Source organism: Ranitomeya imitator, chromosome 4, assembly GCF_032444005.1.
Source record: "Ranitomeya imitator isolate aRanImi1 chromosome 4, aRanImi1.pri, whole genome shotgun sequence".
In the NCBI taxonomy this organism is placed as follows: Eukaryota; Metazoa; Chordata; class Amphibia; order Anura; family Dendrobatidae; genus Ranitomeya; species Ranitomeya imitator.
Genome location: NC_091285.1, coordinates 192,133,544 through 192,158,731, shown reverse-complemented (window position 1 = coordinate 192,158,731; position 25,188 = coordinate 192,133,544). Strand labels below are relative to the sequence as shown.

The 25,188-nt window shown below is 44.2% G+C and overlaps 1 protein-coding gene across 1 annotated transcript in view; it reads left to right on the top strand.

Moving 5' to 3' along the window:
- TSPAN17 (tetraspanin 17) overlaps positions 1-25,188 on the top strand; it is a 96,670-nt gene that overhangs the window by 28,261 nt on the left and 43,221 nt on the right. The window contains exon 2 of the mRNA XM_069764186.1: positions 24,749-24,799. Within this exon, the coding sequence (XP_069620287.1) occupies positions 24,749-24,799 (51 nt within the window). The remainder of the gene's footprint in view (positions 1-24,748; positions 24,800-25,188) is intronic.

Genomic DNA, 25,188 nt, shown 5'->3' with positions numbered 1-25,188 from the left:
CCTTCCTCTAGATCAACATGTTAGGGCATGTTAGGTTAGGCTATAGGTTGAACTAGATGGACTTATAGTCTTCCTTCAACCTTAATAACTATGCCTCAAGACTCATAAATATCAAAGCTTAATATTTTTGGAAGTTAGTGGTTTTTTTTTTTTTTTAGATTTGGCTATCTTAGGAGGATTCCTGTTTGTGCAGGTAACTATTACTGTGCAGAATTATTAGGCAACTTAAACAAGTGAGATGCGAATATATTTGGTTTTTATTTTCACCAGGTAAACCAATATAACTGCACAAAATTTAGACATAAACCTTTCTGACAGGCAAACACAAAACAAAAAAAATTACTGACCAATATAGCCACCTTTCTTTATGATGACACTCGACAGCCTTCCATCCATAGATTCTGTCAGTTGCTTGATCTGTTTACGATCAACATTGCGTGCAGCAGCCACCACAACCTCCCAGACACTGTTCCGAGAGGTGGACTGTTTTCCCTCCCTGTAGATCTCACATTTTATGAGGGACCACAGGTTCTCTATGGGGTTCAAGATCAGGTGAACAAGGGGGCCATGTCATTATTTTTTCTTCTTTGAGCCCTTTACTGGCCTATCACGCTGTGAAGTAGTTGGAGGCATGTGATGGAGCATTGTCCTGCATGAAAATCATGTTTTTCTTGAATGATACCGACTTCTTCCTGTACCCCTGCTTGAAGAAGTTGTTTTCCAGAAACTGGCAGTAGGTCTGGGAGTTGAGCTTAACTCCATCCTCAACCCGAAAAGGTCCCACAAGTTCATCTTTGATACCAGCCCGTACCAGTACCCCACCTCCACCTTGCTGGCGTTTGAGTCGGAGTGGAGCTCTCTGCCCTTTACTGATCCAGCCTCTGGCCGATCGAGAGTCACTCTCATTTAATCAGTCCATAAAATCTTTGAAAAGTCAGTCTTAAGATATTTCTTGGCCCAGTCTTGACGTTTTAGGCTACTTTCACACTAGCGTCGCATGACGCAATGCGTCGTGGCGACGTACCGACGCATGCTGTGAAAGCGCAGCACAATGGGGGCAGCGGATGCAGTTTTACAACGCATCCGCTGCCCCATTGTGAGTTGCGGGGAGGAGGGGGCGGAGTTCCGGCCGCGCATGCACAGTCGGAAATGGCGGACACAACGCACCAAAAAAAGTTACAAGCAACGTTTTTTGGTGCCGACGGTCCGCCACAACGAGGCAACTGTCGCACGACGGTTGCGACGTGTGGCAATGCGTCGCTAATACAAGCCTATGGAGAAAAAACGCATCATGCAAACAACTTTGCAGGATGCGTTTTTTTTTTGCAAAACGACGCATTGCGACGTGCGTTGTACGACGCTAGTGTGAAAGTAGCCTTATCTTATGTTTCTTGTTCAAAGGTGGTCGTTTTCAGCCTTCTTTACCTTGGCCATGTCCCTGAGTATCGCACACCTTGTGCTTTTTGTTACTCCAGTAACGTTGCAGCTCTGAAATATGGCAAAACTGGTGGCAAATGGCATCTTGGCAGCTTCACGCTTGATTTTCATCAATTTATGGGCAGTTATTTTGTGCCTTTTTTGCCCAACACGCTTCTTGCGACCCTGTTGGCTATTTGCCATGAAACGCTTGATTGTTCGGTGATCACGCTTCAAACGTTTGGCAATTTCAACACTGCTGCATCCCTCTGCAAGACATCTCACAATTTTGGACTTTTCAGAGCCCGTCAAATCTTTCTTCTGACCCATTTTGCCAAAGGAAAGGAAGTTGCCTAATAATTAAGCACACCTTCTATAGGGTTTTGATGTCATTAGACAACACCCCTCCTCATTACAGAGATGCACATCACCTGATTTACTTAATTGGTAGTTGGCTCTCAAGCCTGAACAGCTTGGAGTAGGACAACATGTATAAAAAGTATCATGTGATCCAAAAACAACTTGGCTAATAATTCTGCATGCAGTGTATAACCAGCAATGTTCTGTGTATCAAGGAAATCATCCAGCCCTTTTTAGAAGCTGTTAGTGCCTGCCATTACTACCTCTTTTGGTAGGGCATTCCACAGTCTTGACTGCTCCAACTGTTCTTACTGAGGAGTCAATGCTGCGGGCCTGGAGCTGGTGGTGTTGCAGTGGTCCTGCGGTGTGTGTGTGGTGGTGGTATGGCGGCAAGCGGTGGTCCTGTGCTGGTAGAATGGCGGCAAGGGGTGGCCCTGCGGCGGCGGCATAATGGTGGCTGCCATTCTTCTTCCGTGGTCCGGCTTCTAACTCGGTGCAGGCGCAGATGGAGGAAAGCCGAGATCTCCATCCGCACCTGCCTCTACGTGATGTCTCCAGGAAAATGGCCGCGGATGCGGCGCAGATGGACCAACATGCACCAACATCTCCATCTGTGCATGTGCTGCCCCAGCAACCATTTTCCCCTGAGTCCACCGCGTAGTAAACAGTGCTGGGGCTCTGGGCTTTCACAAAATATTGCTGGACAGCACCACTGGACACCCGCAGCCATTCAATTTAAAAAAAAAAAAGAAAAGAAAAAAAGTAACCTTGATGACTTCACCATTGGTCACTAAGGCTGTGCTCGCAGCAGCTCATTCACCAGTGGTTCTCAGCTTGCCTTCCATCGTGTTCATGACTCACCGTGGACCACCGGGCTGCGGCGTCACCACACTTCTGGCGCCAGCATCCTGAAGAAGGGACCCTGCTTAGGTGCACTGTGCACCGCCGCAGCATCGCCACACCTCTGCCGCAACCCCCCCTCCCCCGGTAAGCTTGCGTTCGCACTATAAGACGCACCCCCCATTTTCCTCTCATGTTTTTGGGGAAAAGTGCGTCTTATAGTCCAAAAAATACGGTAATTTCCCCTAGTCCCTGCGTATGGCGCTTCAGTATAAGGCTGTTATGTGGTACAGTATGAAATGTCTTTGCAAAATCCAGATAACTCACAGCAGTCTCATTACCTACATCCAGATTTGCACTAAACTCCTCATAGAAACCCAACATGTTGGTTAGATATGACCTATGTTTCATGAATCCATGCTGGTTGTCAGTTACTGTATTATTATCTATAATATATCTCTGCAGCTCATCTATTTATATAATTGCCATAAATTGTCTTTCATTCACATCCGTCTGGACATCCTCGAATCCCACAATCCATCGCGCTGCATCGGAAGTACGACGACCACCATATTGGAATACCCAAGTGACGTACCACCAGCGGGTCATCGCCGGAGCTTCCTGGTTGATGGGGGAGCGGCAGCTGTCCATACTCACCTGCTCCCAGCATGTCTCTGCATGTCCCTGCTTCTTCGGCGCCGGCAGCTTCTTCCTGTGCTCAGCGTTCACGACGTACCGCTCATTACAGTAAAGAATATGGACGCGACTCCACTCCCATAGGAGTGGAGCTTCATATTCATTACTGTAATGAGCGGTACAATGTAAAGCGCCATGGAATAAATGGCGCTATAACAATAAATAATAATAATGTGACCGCTGAACATAGGAAGAAGCTGCCGGCTCCCGGAGACCATCTGTCAGTGAGAAGCAGGGACCGCGTCGGGAGCAGGTGAGTATAACGGGGGAGGGTGATCACTCCGATATTCACCTCTCCCCGTTCCACCGCAGCTCGCTGCTCCATCTTCTGCGTCCTCTGTGACGTTCAGGTCAAGAGGGCGCGATGACGTGGTTAGTGCGGTCAGAGGATGCGGAAGATGGAGGAGCGCGCAGCGGTGGAATGGGGACAGGTGAATATAGCTAGTTCCGGGGGCCTGCTTAGGACAAGAGGCGAGTATGTCATATTATTATTTTTTTTTTTTTTTATCGCAGCAGCAGCATATGGTCCATGTTTCTATGGAGCATCTGATGGGGCCATAATCAACCATTATGCAGCATTATATGGGGCACATTTTCTATGGAGCATCTTATGGGGCCATAATTATTTATGCAGCATTATATGGGTCTTGGGGATGAGAGAGTTATGTTATTGTCATCTTTTAAGGGGCCGATACCATCCATTTTTTTTTCTTTTTGGCATTGATTTGTTTATAAAAAAAAATGTTGGGACTTATTTTAAAGGGAACCTGTCACCCCGTTTTTTGAGATTGAGCTATAAATACTGTTAAATAGGGCCTGCGCTGTGTGTTCCTATAGTGTATGTAGTGTACCCCGATTCCCCATGTATGCTGAGAAATAGCTTACCAAAGTCGCCGTTTTCGCCTGTCAATCAGGCTGGTCAGGTCGGGAGGGCGTGGTGACATCGCTGGTTCTTCCTCAGCTTTACGTTGGTGGCGTAGTGGTGAAGACACAGCGCGCGATCTGCGCTGTCATCCCTTTCGTCGGTGGGGGCGGCCATCTTCCTGGGGCCGCGCGTGCGCAGATCGAGTGCTCTGCTGCACGGGGCTTCAGGAAAATGGCCGCGGGATGCCGCGCGTGCGCATTAGAGATCGCGGCGGCCATTTTCCCAAAGCCGAGTTTGCATCTCGGCTTTGGGAAAATGGCCGCCGCGATCTCTAATGCGCACGCGCAGCATCCCGCGGCCATTTTCCTGAAGCCCCGTGCAGCAGAGCACTCGATCTGCGCACGCGCGGCCCCAGGAAGATGGCCGCCCCCACCGACGAAAGGGATGACAGCGCAGATCGCGCGCTGTGTCTTCACCACTACGCCACTACGCCACCAACGTAAAGCTGAGGAAGAACCAGCGATGTCACCACGCCCTCCCGACCTGACCAGCCTGATTGACAGGCGAAAACGGCGACTTTGGTAAGCTATTTCTCAGCATACATGGGGAATCGGGGTACACTACATACACTATAGGAACACACAGCGCAGGCCCTATTTAACAGTATTTATAGCTCAATCTCAAAAAACGGGGTGACAGGTTCCCTTTAATGCCGTTGGTGATTTTTCTCTGTGGATAACTTTGCCAGCTTAATTTCTTTTTTATGTCGTCTCTTTAAATCTTTATACTCCTGAAATGCTATTTCAGTATTCTCATCTTTAAAATTTTTGAATGCCCTTTGTTTTTGTCTTATTAAACTTTGTACCTTTGTTCATCAGTAATAGTTTCTTTTTATTCCTTGACATTTTATTTCCAGAGTGTATACCGTATTTTTTGGATTATAAGACGCAGCGTCTTTTAAGACGCACCCAAAGTTTTGAGGAGAAAAATAGGAAAAAAAATGTTTTAATAAAATGTTGGTGCATCTTATAATCTATGCGTCTTATTGCTTACTGGGGGTGGTGGCTGTGGTGAAGCGGGGTCCCAGGGTCGCTGCTGGAGGAGGCATGAGTGGAGCGTTGCCGCAGGCTGGGCTTGAAGGGGTGTTCGGATGTGCGCCGCTGGGTGGTTTGGTCGTGCGGGGGCTCTGTTGACATTTTGTGAAAGCCAAGAGCCCCCGCACTTACATGGCTTACTATGTGGTGGCCTTCGAGAAAATGGCTGCCTGGGGCGGCACATGCGACGATGAAGATCTCGGCACCGAGATCTCTGGAGATCTGTTTTGTGCAAAGAGCAAAGCTCGTGATCCCTTTTTTGCTAAGGAAATAGGCAATGGCTGCTCCTTCCAGCACATGTTAAAGGAATGGTTTATGCCAAAGATTGTTTGGTAGATCTTCCTCTATTTGCGGGATGGTGCATCTCCACATTTCTTTTTTGTATGTTCATAAATACCTGAATGAAACACTAGATCAGCCATGTGCAACACAACGCACAACGCAACTTTGTGCTGGCCTCCACGATCATCAGATCTAAAACCATGCCACTTATTTCTGAGGGCCTACATCTAGAACTGTGTGTATAATGCACACGTATATACAGTGAAGGAAATAATTTTGATCCCTTGCTGATTTTGTAAGTTTGCCCACTGTCAAAGACATGAAGTCTAGAATTTTAATGATATCAAAAATAAAATCCAGAAAATCATATTGTATAAACCAGGGGTGTCAAACTGCATTCCTCGAGGGCCGCAAACCATGCATGTTTTCAAGATTTCCTTAGCATTGCACAAGGTGCTGCAATCATTATGTGTGTAGGTGATTAAATTATCACCTGTGCAGTACAAGGAAATCCTGAAAACATGACCTGTTTGCAGCCCTCGAGGAATGCAGTTTGACACCCCTGGTATAAACTATATTTGCTTTTTGCAGTGAGAAAGTACTTGATCCCTCTGACAAACAAGACTTAATACTTGGTGACAAAACCCTTGTTGGCAAGCACAGCAGTCAGACGTTTTTGTAGTTGATGTTTGTGCTCATGTCAGGAGGAATTTTGGTCCACTCCTCTTTGCAAATCATCTCTAAATCATTAAGATATTGAGGCTGTTGCTTGGCAACTCGGAACTTCAACTCCCTCCATAAGTTTTCTATGGGATTAAGGTCTGGAGACAGGCGAGGCCACTCCATGACCTTAATGTGCTGCTTTTTGAGCCACTCCTTTGTTGCATTGGCTGTATGTTTTGGGTTATTGTCTTGCTGGAAGACCCAGCCACAACCCATTTTTAATCTCCTGGCAGAGTGAAGGAGGTTGTCACTAAGGATTTTACGGTATATGGCTCCATCCATTCTCCGATTGATGCGGTGAAGTAGTCCTGTGCCTTTAGCAGAGAAACACTTCCAAAACATAATGTTTCCACCTTCATGCTTGACAGTGGGAACGGTGTTTTTTAGGTCATAGGCAGCATAACTCTTCCTCCAAGCACAGCAAGTTGAGTTAATGCCAAAGACATCAATTTTTGTCTCATCTGACCACAGCACCTTCTCCCAATCACTAACAGAATCATCCAGGTGTGCATTGGCAAATGTCAGATGGATTTTAAACCTTTATGGCGTAATGTGTTTCCTGTGGTTTTCTTGGTGACTGTGGTCCCAGCTGCCTTGCGATCAATAACAAATTCCCCCGTGTAGTTTTAGGCTGATCTCTCACCTTCCTTAGATTAAGGATACCCCACGAGGTGAGATTTTTCATGGTGCCCAGATCAATATTGAGTCAGTTGTATTTCTTCCATTTTCTTACTATTCCACCAACAGTTGTCTCCTTTTCACCCAGCATCTTACTTATGATTTTATAGCTCATTCCAGCTTTGTGCAGGTCTATGATCTTGTCCCTGACATCCTTAGAAAGCTCTTTGGTCTTGCCCATGTTGTAGAGGTTAGAGTCTGACTGATTTGAGTCTGTGGACAGGAGTTTAAATAATTGTCTAAGGGGCACTTCCGTCTGTAACGGAAATCCCACATCGCTGATTGGTTGCGGCCGCCACCAATCAGTGATGGGTACAGTCCGACCGAGAATTAGTCCATCCCTACTTCCGTCCAGTCAGTGCCCGGCGCCCGCTCCATACTCCCCTCCAGTGAGCGCTCACACAGGGTTAATGGCAGCGTTTACGGACCGCGTTATTCCGTGGTGTAACGCACTCCGTTAACGCTGCTATTAAAGGGAACCTGTCACCGCTTCCTTTCCCCGCTTGCCGCACGCTAGCCGCAATATTGTCTTGAAGTTGATTCGCTTTCCTCCGTAGAACACGCGTCCGCAAGGCAATCTTGCCTTGCGCATGCGCAGTATGCTTTGCCCAACTGCGGGCAAAACCGAAAAGCATTAGTGCGCATGCGACGGCGCACTATGTCCCGGAACACAGCGAAATACACAGTGCGCCGGCGCATGCGCACTGATGCTCTTCGGCTTTGCCCGCAGTTGGGCAAAGCATACTGCGCGTGCAGCCAGCGGGAAAGGAAGGGGTGAATAAAAGACCCAAAAACACCGCCCATCGGACCGAAAAAAGGGCCCACCAAATTCAGGTGACAGGTTCCCTTTAACCCTGTGTGACCAACTTTTTACTATTGATGGTGCCTATGCAGCATCATTAGTAAAAAGATCTAATGTTAAAAATAATAAAAAAAAACCTGTTATTCTCAACTGTTGTCCACCGATGCGCGTGCTGCTGCTGCCAGCTTCCGTTCCCAGAGGTGCATTGCAAAATTACCCAGAAGACTTAGCGGTCTCCCGAGACCGCTAAGTCATCTGGGTAATTTCACAATGCATCGCTGAGAACGGAAGCTGACAGCAGCGCGCGCATTGGGACAGCTCCGCTGGACGTCGGTGGGTGAGTATATAACTTTTTTTATTTTAATTTTTTTTTTTTACGAGGATATGGTGCCCACACTGCTATATACTACGTGGGCTGTGTTATATACTGCATGGCTGTTATATGCTACGTGGCCAGTGTTATATAGTGCGTGGGCTGTGTTATATAGTGCGTGGGCTGTGTTATAATAGTGCGTGGGCTGTTATATACTACGTGGCCAGAGTTATATAGTGCGTGGGCTGTGTTATATAGTACGTGGGCTGTGTTATATAGTACGTGGGCTGTGTTATATAGTGCGTGGGCTGTGTTGTATAGTGCGTGGGCTGTGTTGTATAGTGCGTGGGCTGTGTTGTATAGTGCGTGGGCTGTGTTGTATAGTGCGTGGGCTGTGTTGTATAGTGCGTGGGCTGTGTTGTATAGTGCGTGGGCTGTGTTGTATAGTGCGTGGGCTGTGTTGTATAGTGCGTGGGCTGTGTTGTATAGTGCGTGGGCTGTGTTGTATAGTGCGTGGGCTGTGTTGTATAGTGCGTGGGCTGTGTTGTATAGTGCGTGGGCTGTGTTGTATAGTGCGTGGGCTGTGTTGTATAGTGCGTGGGCTGTGTTGTATAGTGCGTGGGCTGTGTTGTATAGTGCGTGGGCTGTGTTGTATAGTGCGTGGGCTGTGTTGTATAGTGCGTGGGCTGTGTTGTATAGTGCGTGGGCTGTGTTGTATAGTGCGTGGGCTGTGTTGTATAGTGCGTGGGCTGTGTTGTATAGTGCGTGGGCTGTGTTGTATAGTGCGTGGGCTGTGTTGTATAGTGCGTGGGCTGTGTTGTATAGTGCGTGGGCTGTGTTGTATAGTGCGTGGGCTGTGTTGTATAGTGCGTGGGCTGTGTTGTATAGTGCGTGGGCTGTGTTATAATAGTGCGTGGGCTGTGTTATAATAGTGCGTGGGCTGTGTATTATACTCCGTGTCTGCTATATACTACGTGGCTGCTATACATACATACATACATACATACATACATACATACATACATACATACATACATATTCTAGAATACCCGATGCGTTAAGGTACCGTCACACATAACGATATCGTTAACGATATTGTTGCTTTTTGTGACGTAGCAACGATATCGTTAACGAAATCGTTGTGCGTGACAGCGACCAACGATCAGGCCCCTGCTGGGAGATCGTTGGTCGCTGGGGAAAGTCCAGGACTTTATTTAGTCGCTGGATCACCCGCTGACATCGCTGAATCGGCGTGTGTGACGCCGATCCAGCGAGGTCTTCACTGGTAACCAGGGTAAACATCGGGTTAAAACACCTAAGCAACAAGGATCCCTAAAATATAACCTTTATTTAACAATAGTTAAAAAATCTCTAATCATGACACAAGTAATAATAAATTAAATTAAACAAGTTGTGTACCTGTTAGGTCCTAGGGAGTCACTATGCTGGATCCTACCTGCCAGTGGGGGTTGGCACCCTAATTTACTGCGGTAGGCGCCCCCACTCCGCGTCGACTCGACCCTCACAAATCCCTAGAATTCCCTAAATAAGGAACCCTAGAAAAGTCTGACAATATCCCTATGGGAAAGAATCCTGCCTGACAGTGGGGGTAGACACCCTAATGTGAAACGTTTCACATTAGGGTGCCTACCCCCACTGTTGTGTACTGGGGCACATATGCAGAATTTGAGAAATCTTATGAACACATTGTAGAGAATCTCCACAGTGTAACATGGCCAGTTCAGTGGATTTGACATTTTCCGCTGAGCTTATATGCCGTCACTTATTTCTGCAATAACAAGTCATGGCGTATTGCTGTGAAATGCCATCACTTCTGGAAAAGTTTAGTCTGACTCCAGGGAACGCCACTTATCCTTAAGGTACCGTCACACTAGACGATATCGCTAGCGATCCGTGACGTTGCAGCGTCCTCGCTAGCGATATCGTCCAGTGTGACAGGCAGCAGCGATCAGGCCCCTGCTGTGCTGTCGCTGGTCGGGGAAGAAAGTCCAGAACTTTATTTGGTCGCTGGACTCCCCGCAGACATCGCTGAATCGGCGTGTGTGACACCGATTCAGCGATATCTTCACTGGTAACCAGGGTAAACATCAGGTAACTAAGCGCAGGGCCGCGCTTAGTAACCCGATGTTTACCCTGGTTACCATCCTAAAAGTAAAAAAAAACAAACACTACATACTTACCTACAGCCGTCTGTCCTCCAGCGCTGTGCTCTGCACTCCTCCTGTACTGGCTGTGAGCGTCGGTCAGCCGGAAAGCACAGCGGTGACGTCACCGCTCTGCTTTCCGGCCGCTGTGCTCACAGCCAGTACAGGAGGAGTGCAGAGCACAGCGCTGGAGGACAGACGGCTGTAGGTAAGTATGTACTGTTTTTTTTTTTTTACTTTTAGGATGGTAACCAGGGTAAACATCGGGTTACTAAGCGCGGCCCTGCGCTTAGTTACCCGATGTTTACCCTGGTTACCGGCATCGTTGGTCGCTGGAGAGCGGTCTGTGTGACAGCTCTCCAGCAACCAAATAGCGACGCTGCAGCGATCCGGATCGTTGTCGGTATCGCTGCAGCGTCGCTAAGTGTGACGGTACCTTTAGAATGAAGAGATATTCAACATGCCAGGCGCACAAGAGGTGTGTCTTCTACCAGTTACAGTATAACTTAATGCCATGTCAAAAAAAAAAATAATAATTTCTCAAAACCCGTCATATCTAAAAATCCTCAGTGCAATCCCTTAACATAGTAACATAGTAACATAGTTAGTAAGGCCGAAAAAAGACATTTGTCCATCCAGTTCAGCCTATATTCCATCATAATAAATCCCCAGATCTACGTCCTTCTACAGAACCTAATAATTGTATGATACAATATTGTTCTGCTCCAGGAAGACATCCAGGCCTCTCTTGAACCCCTCGACTGAGTTCGCCATCACCACCTCCTCAGGCAAGCAATTCCAGATTCTCACTGCCCTAACAGTAAAGAATCCTCTTCTATGTTGGTGGAAAAACCTTCTCTCCTCCAGACGCAAAGAATGCCCCCTTGTGCCCGTCACCTTCCTTGGTATAAACAGATCCTCAGCGAGATTTTTGTATTGTCCCCTTATATACTTATACATGGTTATTAGATCGCCCCTCAGTCGTCTTTTTTCTAGACTAAATAATCCTAATTTCGCTAATCTATCTGGGTATTGTAGTTCTCCCATCCCCTTTATTAATTTTGTTGCCCTCCTTTGTACTCTCTCTAGTTCCATTATATCCTTCCTGAGCACCGGTGCCCAAAACTGGACACAGTACTCCATGTGCGGTCTAACTAGGGATTTGTACAGAGGCAGTATAATGCTCTCATCATGTGTATCCAGACCTCTTTTAATGCACCCCATGATCCTGTTTGCCTTGGCAGCTGCTGCCTGGCACTGGCTGCTCCAGGTAAGTTTATCATTAACTAGGATCCCCAAGTCCTTCTCCCTGTCAGATTTACCCAGTGGTTTCCCGTTCAGTGTGTAATGGTGATATTGATTCCCTCTTCCCATGTGTATAACCTTACATTTATCATTGTTAAACCTCATCTGCCACCTTTCAGCCCAAGTTTCCAACTTATCCAGATCCATCTGTAGCAGAATACTATCTTCTCTTGTATTAACTGCTTTACATAGTTTTGTATCATCTGCAAATATCGATATTTTACTGTGTAAACCTTCTACCAGATCATTAATGAATATGTTGAAGAGAACAGGTCCCAATACTGACCCCTGCGGTACCCCACTGGTCACAGCGACCCAGTTAGAGACTATACCATTTATAACCACCCTCTGCTTTCTATCACTAAGCCAGTTACTAACCCATTTACACACATTTTCCCCCAGACCAAGCATTCTCATTTTGTGTACCAACCTCTTGTGCGGCACGGTATCAAACGCTTTGGAAAAATCGAGATATACCACGTCCAATGACTCACCGTGGTCCAGTCTATAGCTTACCTCTTCATAAAAACTGATTAGATTGGTTTGACAGGAGCGATTTCTCATAAACCCATGCTGATATGGAGTTAAACAGTTATTCTCATTGAGATAATCCAGAATAACATCCCTCAGAAACCCTTCAAATATTTTACCAACAATAGAGGTTAGACTTACTGGCCTATAATTTCCAGGTTCACTTTTAGAGCCCTTTTTGAATATTGGCACCACATTTGCTATGCGCCAGTCCTGCGGAACAGACCCTGTCGCTATAGAGTCACTAAAAATAAGAAATAATGGTTTATCTATTACATTACTTAGTTCTCTTAGTACTCGTGGGTGTATGCCATCCGGACCTGGAGATTTATCTATTTTAATCTTATTTAGCCGGTTTCGCACCTCTTCTTGGGTTAGATTGGTGACTCTTAATATAGGGTTTTCATTGTTTCTTGGGATTTCACCTAGCATTTCATTTTCCACCGTGAATACCGTGGAGAAGAAGGTGTTTAATATGTTAGCTTTTTCCTCGTCATCTACAACCATTCTTTCCTCACTATTTTTTAAGGGGCCTACATTTTCAGTTTTTATTCTTTTACTATTGATATAGTTGAAGAACAGTTTGGGATTAGTTTTACTCTCCTTAGCAATGTGCTTCTCTGTTTCCTTTTTGGCAGCTTTAATTAGTTTTTTAGATAAAGTATTTTTCTCCCTATAGTTTTTTAGAGCTTCAGTGGTGCCATCCTGCTTTAGTAGTGCAAATGCTTTCTTTTTACTGTTAATTGCCTGCCTTACTTCTTTGTTTAGCCACATTGGGTTTTTCCTATTTCTAGTCCTTTTATTCCCACAAGGTATAAACCGCTTACACTGCCTATTTAGGATGTTCTTAAACATTTCCCATTTATTATCTGTATTCTTATTTCTGAGGATATTGTCCCAGTCTACCAGATTAAGGGCATCTCTAAGCTGTTCAAACTTTGCCTTCCTAAAGTTCAATGTTTTTGTGACTCCCTGACAAGTCCCCCTAGTGAAAGACAGGTGAAACTGCACAATATTGTGGTCGCTATTTCCTAAATGCCCAACCACCTGCAGATTTGTTATTCTGTCAGGTCTATTAGATAGTATTAGGTCTAAAAGTGCTGCTCCTCTGGTTGGATTCTGCACCAATTGTGAAAGATAATTTTTCTTGGTTATTAGCAGAAACCTGTTGCCTTTATGGGTTTCACAGGTTTCTGTTTCCCAGTTAATATCCGGGTAGTTAAAGTCCCCCATAACCAGGACCTCATTATGGGTTGCAGCTTCATCTATCTGCTTTAGAAGTAGACTTTCCATGCTTTCTGTTATATTTGGGGGTTTGTAACAGACCCCAATGAGAATTTTGTTACCATTTTTCCCTCCATGAATTTCAACCCATATATTTAAAGTGCAATGTGCTAAAGTACTAGTTCATATATTGATTCTCACAGTTGTACCTCTCATTAATAACACACAATTATGATTCCTTTTTGTGAAATATCATGTGCAACTGTGTTTATAATCATTTATATCTCTTACCCTGCTGGGATTAGGTTAAACCACATGGAGGACGCTGTGTCTGCCATTCCTGGCGTTCTATTGTATGCACTGCGCATGTCATAACATCATTCTGCCATGTCATAGGCTGTCAGCCAATCACAACAAGAGTGTGGCTCTCATCTTCTTGCGCATGCGCACTATTCTCTTATCGGCATCATTCCACCATCTTGGATGTGGCTACAGTACTTTTCTTTAGCACAGAGATTATATCAATGCTCTCAATTTATTTTCTATTGCATTGGACTGAACGGCCATCCTTTATTAGATATATATTAATGTAATAGATCAGCTGTACATTTCTTTGATCATAGATACTAACATCCACTCTGACATACCGGACGGCACCTTACTCAGGTTGTCTCCAGTTGCCAATGTACCTCCACATTGATGTGTAGCCCAATCAGGCCACAACATCACTATTAGAGAATACATACAACTGGGCATATCTCTTACCTAGTATCTAGTTTTTTTACACAACAAATTCTCAAATACAACTGACTTTTTTTTTTTTTTTTTTTTTACTATGCACCATATTTTATTATTGGACTAAATTATTGTCACTGGCCGACAGCCTCATAAACGGCATATTATTATACTGAAAATTTCATAATTATATTAAACTAATTCTAACAAAGCAGAAAAGGATTTTTTGATAAATCGATCTTCCATCCTCAATGTGGTTGTGCCCCATCTTCCGGCAGGCTGAAAATTGGTAGAAGTGACGATATCACTGAAATAATCAAGAAAATAAAATATTAAAATTAGAGCACAATAACAAAGTTAATTTATACATCATTCCCCAAGGTTTAAACCGGAGTCCATATACATCTGAGTCCTAAGAGCACCCCTGGGGGACTAATGCATATTGGGATGAATTTTGAAATCCACATTAAGTCCCTTCGGTTTTAAAGTATTTAACTCCTAGATCCATCTAAGTTCTTGTCTTTTCAGGAGAGATATTCTATCTCCCCCTCTCCTTTGTATAGGGATCCTATCTATTATCCTAAATCTAAGGTCTCTTTCTGTAGGTTTCTGTTCTGTGAAATGTTTTGAAACCGGAAGGTCTAATCTTTTTTTTTTTTCCTAATTGAATGTCGATGGTTATTCATACATATTTTTAATGCGCAAGTTGTTTCGCCTACATACCATAGTTTGCAGGGGCATTCCAATAAATATATCACATGGTCAGAATTACATGTTAAATATTGTTTGATTGTATATTCCTTATCTGTATTTGGGTGTTTGAAATGGGAACCTTTTATCACGCAGGAAAGGCACGGAAAACAGCCTTTTTTACCCACCCCAGTTATTGTAGTCTGGCAGGTATTTTTAAATGGGCCAATATCTCATTTTACTACATGGTCTCTAATGTTCCTGCCCCTACAATATGAGAACAATGGGGGTTCCCTAAATTCTTTAATACCTGGTAAACAATTGCTCAACATCCCCCAATGTTTTCTAATGATCTCTGCTATGTCACCGCTTTCCTCTGTGTATGTCATCACGCACGGTATTCTAGTCAGTGTTTTTCTTTTACTGCTTTTTCTATATTTCTTTAGGACTATATGTTTGGCCGTATTTAATAGTTCCTTTGGGTACCCCCTATCAAGAAATTTCATCACTTACGGTATCTACGACACCCTCTACCTCCCTTTCCTCCTTTACAATCCTACAAACCCTTAGTAATTGGCTGATGGGTATTGACCTCATCATACTGCGGGGGAGCTGGCTATCATAGGTTAGGAGGTTATTTTTATCAGTCTCCTTAACATATAAAGTGGTTGTCAATTGCCCATTAGTCTGTCTGATGGAAACCTCTAAGAATTGTATGTTAGACTTACAAAATATCAATGTAAACTTAATGGTCTCATCTATTTCATTCAAGTACTGATGAAAATCCTCTAGTTCTCTCTCTGTGCCCGTCCATAGGAGGAAGACATCGTCTATGTACCTCCACCACACCAGTGCATGTCGGAAGTGGTGGGATACATAGACGAGGTCCTCCTCCAGGACACTCATGACCAGATTTGCATATGCTGGGGCCATATTGTCCCCCATTGCTGTACCATGTTGTTGTGAGTAAAAAGTATTTCCAAATAATTAGTAGCTCCGCCTTAAAATTATTTCCAATAATTTTATCAAAAATGTTTTACCCTCCACAGATGATCTCAATTGTATTCAGTTTTTTTTTCCTCTGATCGTATTCCAGAACTATGTTCAATCGATGTATAGAGTGAAATGACATCAAATGAGGCAAAGATCACTTCCCCTTCTAAGGCCGGCTTCACACTTGCGAGTTTTACGGACGTAAGAGCGCAGAAACTACGTCCGTAAAACTCGCAAATAATACGGCACAATTATTCTCTATGCCTCTGCTCCTATCTGCCGTATTTTACTGATCAGTATTATACGGCTTTCTACGGCCGTACAAAATCGCAGCATGCTGCGTTTGTCACCGTACTGCGCAAGAAATACGCCAATGATAGTCTATGGAAGCGTGAAAAATACGGATTACACACGGACAAGCAGTGTGACTTGCGAGAAATACGCAGCGCTGTTAGAGAGAAAAGCCGGCAATTCAGTGCGGTGTACAGTAAAATCACACTGACAGCTTACAGTAGAATAAATGTGTACACATAGAATAGGGGTATATGTGTGTATGCCAGTGAGACACATATATGTATATATATTAATATTTATTCCAGCGCTATACAGCTTGAAAGCCGGTAATTCAATTACCGGCTTTTTCTTTCTCCTTCCTAGAACCCGACATGATTTGAGACATGGTTTACATACAGTAAACCATGTCTTCTCTCCATTTATTTTGCAGATTCCACACTACTAATGTCAGTAGAGTGTATCTGCAAAATTTGGCCGTTCTAGCTCTTAAAATAAAGGGTTAAATGGCGGAAAAAATTGGCGTGGGCTCCCGCGCAATTTTCTCCGCCAGAGTAGTAAAGCCAGTGACTGAGGGCAGATATTAATAGCCTGGAGAGGGTCCATGGTTATTGGCCCCCCCCTGGCTAAAAATATCTGCCCCCAGCCACCCCAGAAAAGGCACATCTGGAAGATGCGCCTATTCTGGCACTTGGCCACTCTCTTCGCATTCCCGTGTAGCGGTGGGATATGGGGTAATGAAGGGTTAATGCCACCTTGCTATTGTAAGGTGACATTAAGCCTAATTAATAATGGAGAGGCGTCAATTATGACACCTATCCATTATTAATCCAATTGTAGTAAAGGGTTAAATAAAACACAAACATTATTTAAAATTATTTTAATGAAATAAAAACAATGGTTGTTGGAGTATTTTATTCTACGCCCAATCCAGTCACTGAAGACCCTCGTTCTGTGAAAGAAAAAACATAATAAACCAACAATATACTTACCCTCCGCAGATCTGTAATGTCCAACGATGTAAATCCTTCTGAAGGGGTTAAAACATTTTGCAGCAAGGAGCTTTGCTAATGCAGGCTGCTCCTTGCTGCAAAACCCTGGGGAATGAGGCTAAATATAGATCAATGAGCTATATTTAGCTTCATTTGCGGTGAGGCGCCCTCTGCTGGATGTTCATAGATGGTGGGAACTTACCTAGAAAGCTCCCAGGCTGTGTCTACTGACATATATATATATATATATATATATAATTTTTTTTTTTTTTTTTTTTTTTTTTCTTTTTGGGACACATGGATCATTTCTATAGCGGTATGTTGGTTTTGCAAGCCTGCGAGAAAACCACGCAGTACGGATGCCATACGGATTACTTACGGAGGATGCCATGCGCAAAAAACGCTGACACACCCTGCCTACGGAGGAGCTACGGACCACTATTTTCGGGACATTTCAGCGTATTACGGCCGTAATATACGGACCGTATTTTCATACGCTGAGTGTGAAGCCGGCCTAATTGTATTGATTCTTGTTTGTTTAAATCATACATCAAAAACACCACTGATTTCTTAGAGTTTTTAGCAATGGGGTTGAGGATTATGTCTAGGAATATTCCTATTCTACTAAATACTGAATCCACCCCTGACACTATAGGTCGCCCTGGAGGGTCCATTAGTGATTTATGGATTTTTGGGGCTGTACTGTACACAGACAAAATTGCACATAAAGTTGTACTCTGCATTATCTCAACTGTTACCCTTGTGAAAATAAGAAAATGTGGGCTAAATGAACATTTGTCTGAAAAATGATTTTTTTTTTTTTTTTCACGGCTCTACGTTATATATTTCTGTGACGCAGCTGGGGGTTCAAGGTGCTCAATACACATCTAGATACATTCCTTGACTGGGTCTAGTTTTCAAAATGGGGTCACTTGAGGGGGGTTTCCACCGTCTAGGCACATCAGGGGCTCTCCAAACGTGACATGGCATCCGACTTTGTATGTAGGGAATTGGCGCACTCGGGAGCAATTGTGCAACAAATTTTGGGGTCCATTTTCTCCTGTTACCCTTGGTGAAAATAAAAAATATCTGGCAAAAGTAAGTTTTGTGGAAAAAATAAAATAAAAATAAAGTAAAATGTTAAATTTTTCCCTCACAATGCATTAGTTCCTGTGAAGAGACTAAGGCTACTTTCACACTAGCGTCATACGACGCACGTCGCAATGCGTCGTTTTGGTGAAAAACGCATCCTGCAAAGTTGACTGCAGGATGCGGTTTTTTCCCCATAGACTAACATTAGCGACGCATTGCCACACGTCGCAACCGTCGTGCGACGGTTGCGTCGTGTTGTGGCAGACCGTCAGAACAAAAAACGTTACATGTAACTTTTTTTTGTGCGTCGTGTCCGCCATTTCCGACCGCGCATGTGCGGCCGGAACTCAGCCCCCTCCTCCCCGCAACTCACAATGGGGCAGCGGATGCGTTGTAATAATGCATCCGCTGCCCCCGTTGTGCTGCGTTGTCACAGGATGCGTCGGTACGTCGGCCTGACGCACTGCGACGGGCCGACGCTAGTGTGAAAGTAGCCTAAGTGTTCAATTGAATGTGGTTTTGAGGGGTGCAGCTTTTAGAATGGTGCCACTTTTGATTTATTTTCTGTCCTATAAGCCCCCCAAGTCACTTCAAATGTGAGGTGGTCCCTAAAAATGTAAAGATTTTGGAAAAATCGCTGGTCAACTTTTAACCCTTCTAACTTCCTAACAAAATATAGTTTTGTGCTGATGTAAAGTAGACACGTGGGAAATGTTATTTATTAACTATTTTGTGTGACATATCTCTGTGATTTAAGGGCATAAGAATTAAATGTTTGTAAAATTGTAAAAGTCGTTTCTAACACCTTCACCGCTGTCGTGATGTACAATATGTCACACGAAAACAGTCTCACAGTCACCGGGATCTATTGAAGCGTTCCAGAGTTTTTAACCACGTCAAGTGATCGTGGTCAGATAGAAAAAATAGGACTGGTCATTAACCTACAAAATGGCTCTGTCCTTGAGGGGTTAATCAATGACATCACATGGACTGTACACTGCAGTCAGACATGTTGCAGCTATTTATTTATTTATTTTTTTCCCACCTTGTACATACGGGTTACAAAAAAAAAGTTATCTGAACAGCCCCAAAAACTATAATGGGTACATATTCTGTCTGTAGAAACCCCAGTTAGAACACTTGTGTGAATGAGGCCTTACAGAGCAATGATCTCTCCTAGTAGGGATTACCGAATATCCCAAAGATGGGAAAAAATGACCTGCTGAAGATGAAAGCCGCCGTGCTGTTTGGACCAGACATGATGGTAATGTGTCCAGGACCTCCGAGCCGCTAGCTGGACTGTATGCCGTGTGTGGTTTACAGGGGAACTATGGAGTATTTGCTCAGGTCAGAGGAATGTCTACCTGTGTGTTTATCCTATTTTTAGTTCAGATAACATGAGTGCATGTGGACATTACTGTTTCTGAGGAGCTTCTTTATTTCTTAAATATTGTTAGCTGCTCTTTTTTTTTCCCATCAAAGCTGCTATTCTGCAACCTGGTAATATATTTGTATTACAATCCTGATCTCAAGTGCTTCTCCCTGGATCCTTGCCCACACCTGAGCTCAGGAAGCCACTGTATGAATCCGAGTGGAAAGATCTTGACCTGGACTCCTTCTATGCTGGACCAGGCCCTTCAGTGCAGTATATCACTCCTGTAGATAAGGACTAAGGCCCTACATTCACTTTAGACTCATTTTGGCCGCACTCTCCTATATCGCTAGGTGTGCATATGGGGTTACTGGCCAGGTAGGTAAGAAGTGTCTCTGGCAACAAGAGGAGCACTCGGCTGAATGCGAACTCCAATATATGGGAGAGATGGCCAAGATGGCTATTGGCAGAAGCATCATTCAGCCACCAAATATGTACGGGGGCTTCGTCTTGATTTCTTTCCTGAATCAATAGTGCACATCAAAATAAACAAGTTTTGTCATTTATCTCAGTTCAGTTCCTGAAGCACTGCAATAGAGAATAGTGTCCAAACCGAAATGGTGACCTGCTGGCTGTAATCTGGAGCTGTTCTAGGTGTAGCACACAACTACCACCATTTTGCAGGAAATACAAGGGGTCTCTGTGGTTACTGCATGGGAGGACATTTGTTTCCATGGCAACCAGCTCAATCGCTGTGGGAAACCTTTCCCCACTCTCCCTGGTGGGCCTGTGTAGCTTGTGTGCTGTGCCCCTCCTCCCCCTCCCGTTCCCCCCTGCCGCCTTCAGGCCCCCAGTACAGTGTAACAGCTGCTGAAGTGCTGCAGATGCTCTATCATCATCTTCTGTATATTGTCTGTGCATGTATGTAGACGGGAAATGTGTAGGGGCCTCCGCTGCAACCAGAGCCTGCACTCATCAAATGGTACGTCGCTGTGCGGAGAGATGGCCGGTGTTCTAGCGATGGATGATGATCTGGGGCATCAGGGTAGTAAGTTCCCCCATAAATATTAGGAAGTGGGTAGGTTTCTAGTCATACTGATCATACTGACTACACATACCTGTAGTCGGGAGATTAGACCTATGTATATTCTCTTTACAAACTTTGTTCTCATGTTTTACTATTTTTTTTTTTTTTTAGAATCCTATGGTTTATATTGCTCGGTTGCTGTCATTAAGGGGGTCTGTCATCAGGTTGTTGCTACCCTATCCAAGGGCAGGGTATAACTTGCGGAGCTGCTTGCAGCAATTTCTATTAAATCCCTTTATCTGCTGCACATCTACCAGTTCTCTGAATGGTGAGCTCTTTACAACCCTGTCTACACCACTGATTTGCAGCTTTCTGCCTATGCACAGTGTACACAGAGAGCTACCAATCAGTGGTGGGGACAGGTTATACAGAGCTCCTTAATATGGAGGACTAACTGGCTGCAGGTGTACTAGTCATCATGCTTTCTAATTGGCGGGTTTATGGTCTGTTATAACAGGCTAGCCAAAATGTTAGCTGCACAGATTAGTTGCTTCATCTACGTGCCTAGAATATCATGGGTGCTTAAAAATCATCCAAGCAATGAGCGTTTTTCTTTTTTTTTTTTATTAGCGGTGCCATCCTGTTTAATAAGACTGATAATGCCCTTTCCTGATTAATCAGTCTGTCTAATGTGCCTTAAGCTCCATACACATTAGAATAATGCCATTATGGAAGGGTTCAACTGACGGATTAGTTTGTGACATCCTGTTACTCTGTAGAATGAGCACTCCTTGGTAAGGGAGAGATGGTAGAAATAGCATCTGAAGTATAGGGGGAGCAAACAAAGAACACCTATAGACGTTTTAGGAAATCTATGGGTGGTGCTTTGCTCATCGGGCTCTGAGCACAATCATTGATGTGATCAATTGGTATTGACAGCATATTTGTTTGCACAGGGGGATGTGGTGCTGCCCAGGGATAATTTTTAGGCCCACGCAGAAGAGATACGATCAGTCGACAAATGTTTAAAGAAGCACTCCCATCAAAATGTTTATTCTTAATATATTGCAGTCATCATATTACCGTATATAGCACTGTGTACTTGCAATTGCTCTTTTTGCCTTTCTACCCTGCTAATTCTTCTGTTTTCCATTAGGTCTATGGCATCACGTGATTATAAAATAATCTATGCGGAAACAGGAGGTCAAGTTTCCCTGTAGAAGTCATAAGTCAATGGGAGGGGCTGAGCATCTGGGTCAGGAGTTGAAGAGGGGATTGATAAATGTAGGGACAAGAGAATTCCTGTTTTTACATAGAGCCGAGAAAATAGAATAATTAGCTTTGTAGATCTACAACGTACACAGTGCTATATAATATGATGACTGCAATATATTAAGAGGATAAAAACTTTGTGAGGAGTGTTTTTTTTTTTTTTTAAATAGGTTACTAAACATTTGTACATAAGGCATTGATCTTGATCAAAAGTTCCTGGAAACTTTTAACTGGCCATTGGTGGCAAGTGTTTTCTAAAAAGACAGGCTTTTCCTGTCCATATCAATTGGCTCATGTGTGTACTTGTGATTTGTGGCTGTGGCTTCCTTTATGGGAAGGAAGTCGTTTTTTTATCTAACACTTTGGAACAGCTGCATTATTCAGCTCAATAGTTTATATTGCCAGCAATGAATAATAGTTATTACATTGGCTTATTCTTATTTACCGTATATACTTGAGTAGAAGCTGACCCAAATATAAGCCGATGCACCTAATTTACCACAAAAAACTGGGAAAACTTGTTGACTCGTGTATAAGCCTGGTAGGCGTGGCCTCCCTCATCCCCATCCCGGTAGGCGCGGCCTCCCTCATCCCCATCCCATTAGGTACTGCCTCGCATCAGAAAAAACATTAAAAAACCCATAAACCATTCTACTCACCTTGCCTGCGCTCCCTCGCAGCATCCTGTTCTGATGCCAGTAACTGATTTATGCTCGTAAGTGGAGCATGGCAGTGATGTTGCCGCCGATGAGAAGCAGTATTTGCCGCGCTGTCATGCACATGGCAGCGTGACAAAAACTGGATATTTGCACTCCCCATTCAAGTACTGTTCTGGTACCTGAACACAATTTTTTCTTTTTTTTTTTTAAAGGGAACCTGTCACCCCCTCAAACCCCTGCCTCCCCTCCCCCCCAGGGGTTTGTAACCAAAGTGCCACCTTGTACAGCACTAATGCTGCATTCTGACAAGGTGGCTCTTTTAGTTCAGGTCCCTGGCACTGCTGCAATAATCGCTTTTGAAATGTGTCCCTCCATACCTACCTGTGAAATTGCCAGAGGGGCAGGTCTTTTCCCCCTAATACAGACGCCTCACATTCGTCACTCATGGCCTCTGTACGCCGGGTGCCGCCTCCTCTTCCTTCATTAGCGTCCCTGGCGCCTGTGCTGTAAGTTCGATGGGCAGCGCAACTGCACATGCCCGAAAAAAAAAAAATAGCGCAGGCGCTGCGGACGCTAATGAAGGAAGACAAGGAGGCACCCGGCACGCAGAGGCCCTGAGTGACAGCTGTGAGGCGTCTGGATTAGGGGGGAAAGACCTGCCCCCCTGGCGATTTCACAGGTATGAGGGACAAATTTCAAAAGCGATTATTGCAGCAGTGCCAGGGACCCGAACTAAAAGAGCCACCTTGTCAGAATGCAGCATTAGTGCTGTACAAGGTGGCTCTTTTAGTTAAAAACGCCAGGGAAGGTGATAGGTTCCCTTTAACCTGTTCGGCCGGACCCTAACTTCCAGGGTTCTGCCCATCTCTGTTCACCTTGAGCCATAGACATTTTTGTTGCCGGATCCGTTCGAAATAGCTGACAACACATGCAGCAGTAACGAATGCGTTGCTCATTGACTCCAATGTTAATTGGTTTCGGCAGAGATCAGTTGGTGAATAAAAGGTATGTCAGCACAGCTTTTTTCTAGCGGGTCATTTCTGGACATGTGAATGTAGCCTAAGGCCTCTTTCACACTTCTGTCTTTGAGCTCCCGTCGAAATCCGTAGATTTTTTTAAAAAAAACGGATCCAGCAAATTTTTCTGGTGGATCCTGTTTTTTCCCATAGATTTGTATTGGCGAAGGATTGTGATGGATGGCCATCCGTTTCATCCGTTGTGCAGTGGATCCATCGGAAAATTACTGTCCGTCGGGCGGAAACAATGCAGCATCAATAGTAACAAGATATAATTTTAAAAAAAATCGCAATATTCTCACCTTCTGGCGTCCCGCGCAGCGTTACCGGTGGTCGTGATGCTCCCGGCAGCTGCCGTTCCCAGTAATGCCTTGCGAAATAACCCAATGAAGTCGCGGTCTGACCGCTATGTCATCAGAGATCATTGTAACGCAAGGCATTACTGGGAACGGCAGCTGCTTGGAGCATCGGTAACGCTGCTTGGGATGCCGGAAGGTGAGAATATTGGGATTTTTTATTTTTTTTTTTTATTTTATTTATTTTTTTTTTTTTAACATGGGATGTGTTGTGTATGCGTTTTCCCAGCGGAAAACCGGTGCGAAGATGCATACACAACAGGTGCACATAGCCTCGACAGATCCGTCAGAAAAACCGGCCCAGTGCACCCGTTTTTTACAATCTGCACAGGATGCAACATTTCGACGGATCCTGTGCAGATTGTAAAAACGGAAGTGCGAAAGAAGCCTTATACGCCAAATGCCCCTTAGCTATATTTAGTGTCCCTACATGAACTTAAACTGTTGGGACCGGGGCGGGGAAACTTGTTGAATTTACATTGCAGGAAAGGAAGGAAAATGCCAATCAGGAGAACAGTTTACACTAGTATAGGCTCTGAACACCCATGTGTAACCATTTCTGTGCCACACTGATAAGATACATACAATGTGTTCACTGCTAGCTCTGTTTTCCTTGGGTTAAAAAAAAAAAAAAAACCTCTAGATCCTGAGAATGTGATAGTGTTGTGGGAGTGAATTCTTTGTGCTTTGCTGAATAATTTTCTGTGTAAGAACTATGGCCTTTTGTTCACTAAAGGTCGTGGTTTACTATGCTATTCATTATTCCCCGAGTAAGCGGGCAATAACCTTTTCAAACCTGTGCGATAAAGGGAAGGTAAAATGTTAATTGTTAGACTGCTGTGAAATGGGGGCTATGAATAAAAAATCCAGATAAAAAAGTGTTTATATATGGTATTTGTTTGTAACTTGTCCATAAATACCTTATGACTAATGTTCTTTATCCTTTTTTTCCCCTGCAGCTGTTGGGAGCCACTTTCCTGGCCATCGGCTTATGGGCATGGGCAGAGAAGGTAATTTATACTTTCCGCTATTAAAGCGAACCTGACATAAGATTTGTGCTACAAGGACCATAAACTGCATCAATGGAACACTCGCTGTGTGTATCCGCTGCGAGCTACTTCTTGTCAAGACTCCCAATTTTCACCTTCTCCACTGTGGGAGTGCCACACACCTGGATCCTGTATGTATGTATGTATGTATGTATGGAGAGACATTCCAGTCCAGGGGGCCGTAATTCAGACAGCATGAATCTCATGACCGGTTCCCTTTTTGAAACAATTGTTGCATTATGATAAATGGTTAATATTGCAAAGTGGTTGTAAAAATAATCATTGAATTTAACTTATTATTCATTCTCCAGAACAGTGGAATTTTGAATAAAGTTTACAGCTTGTTGCCA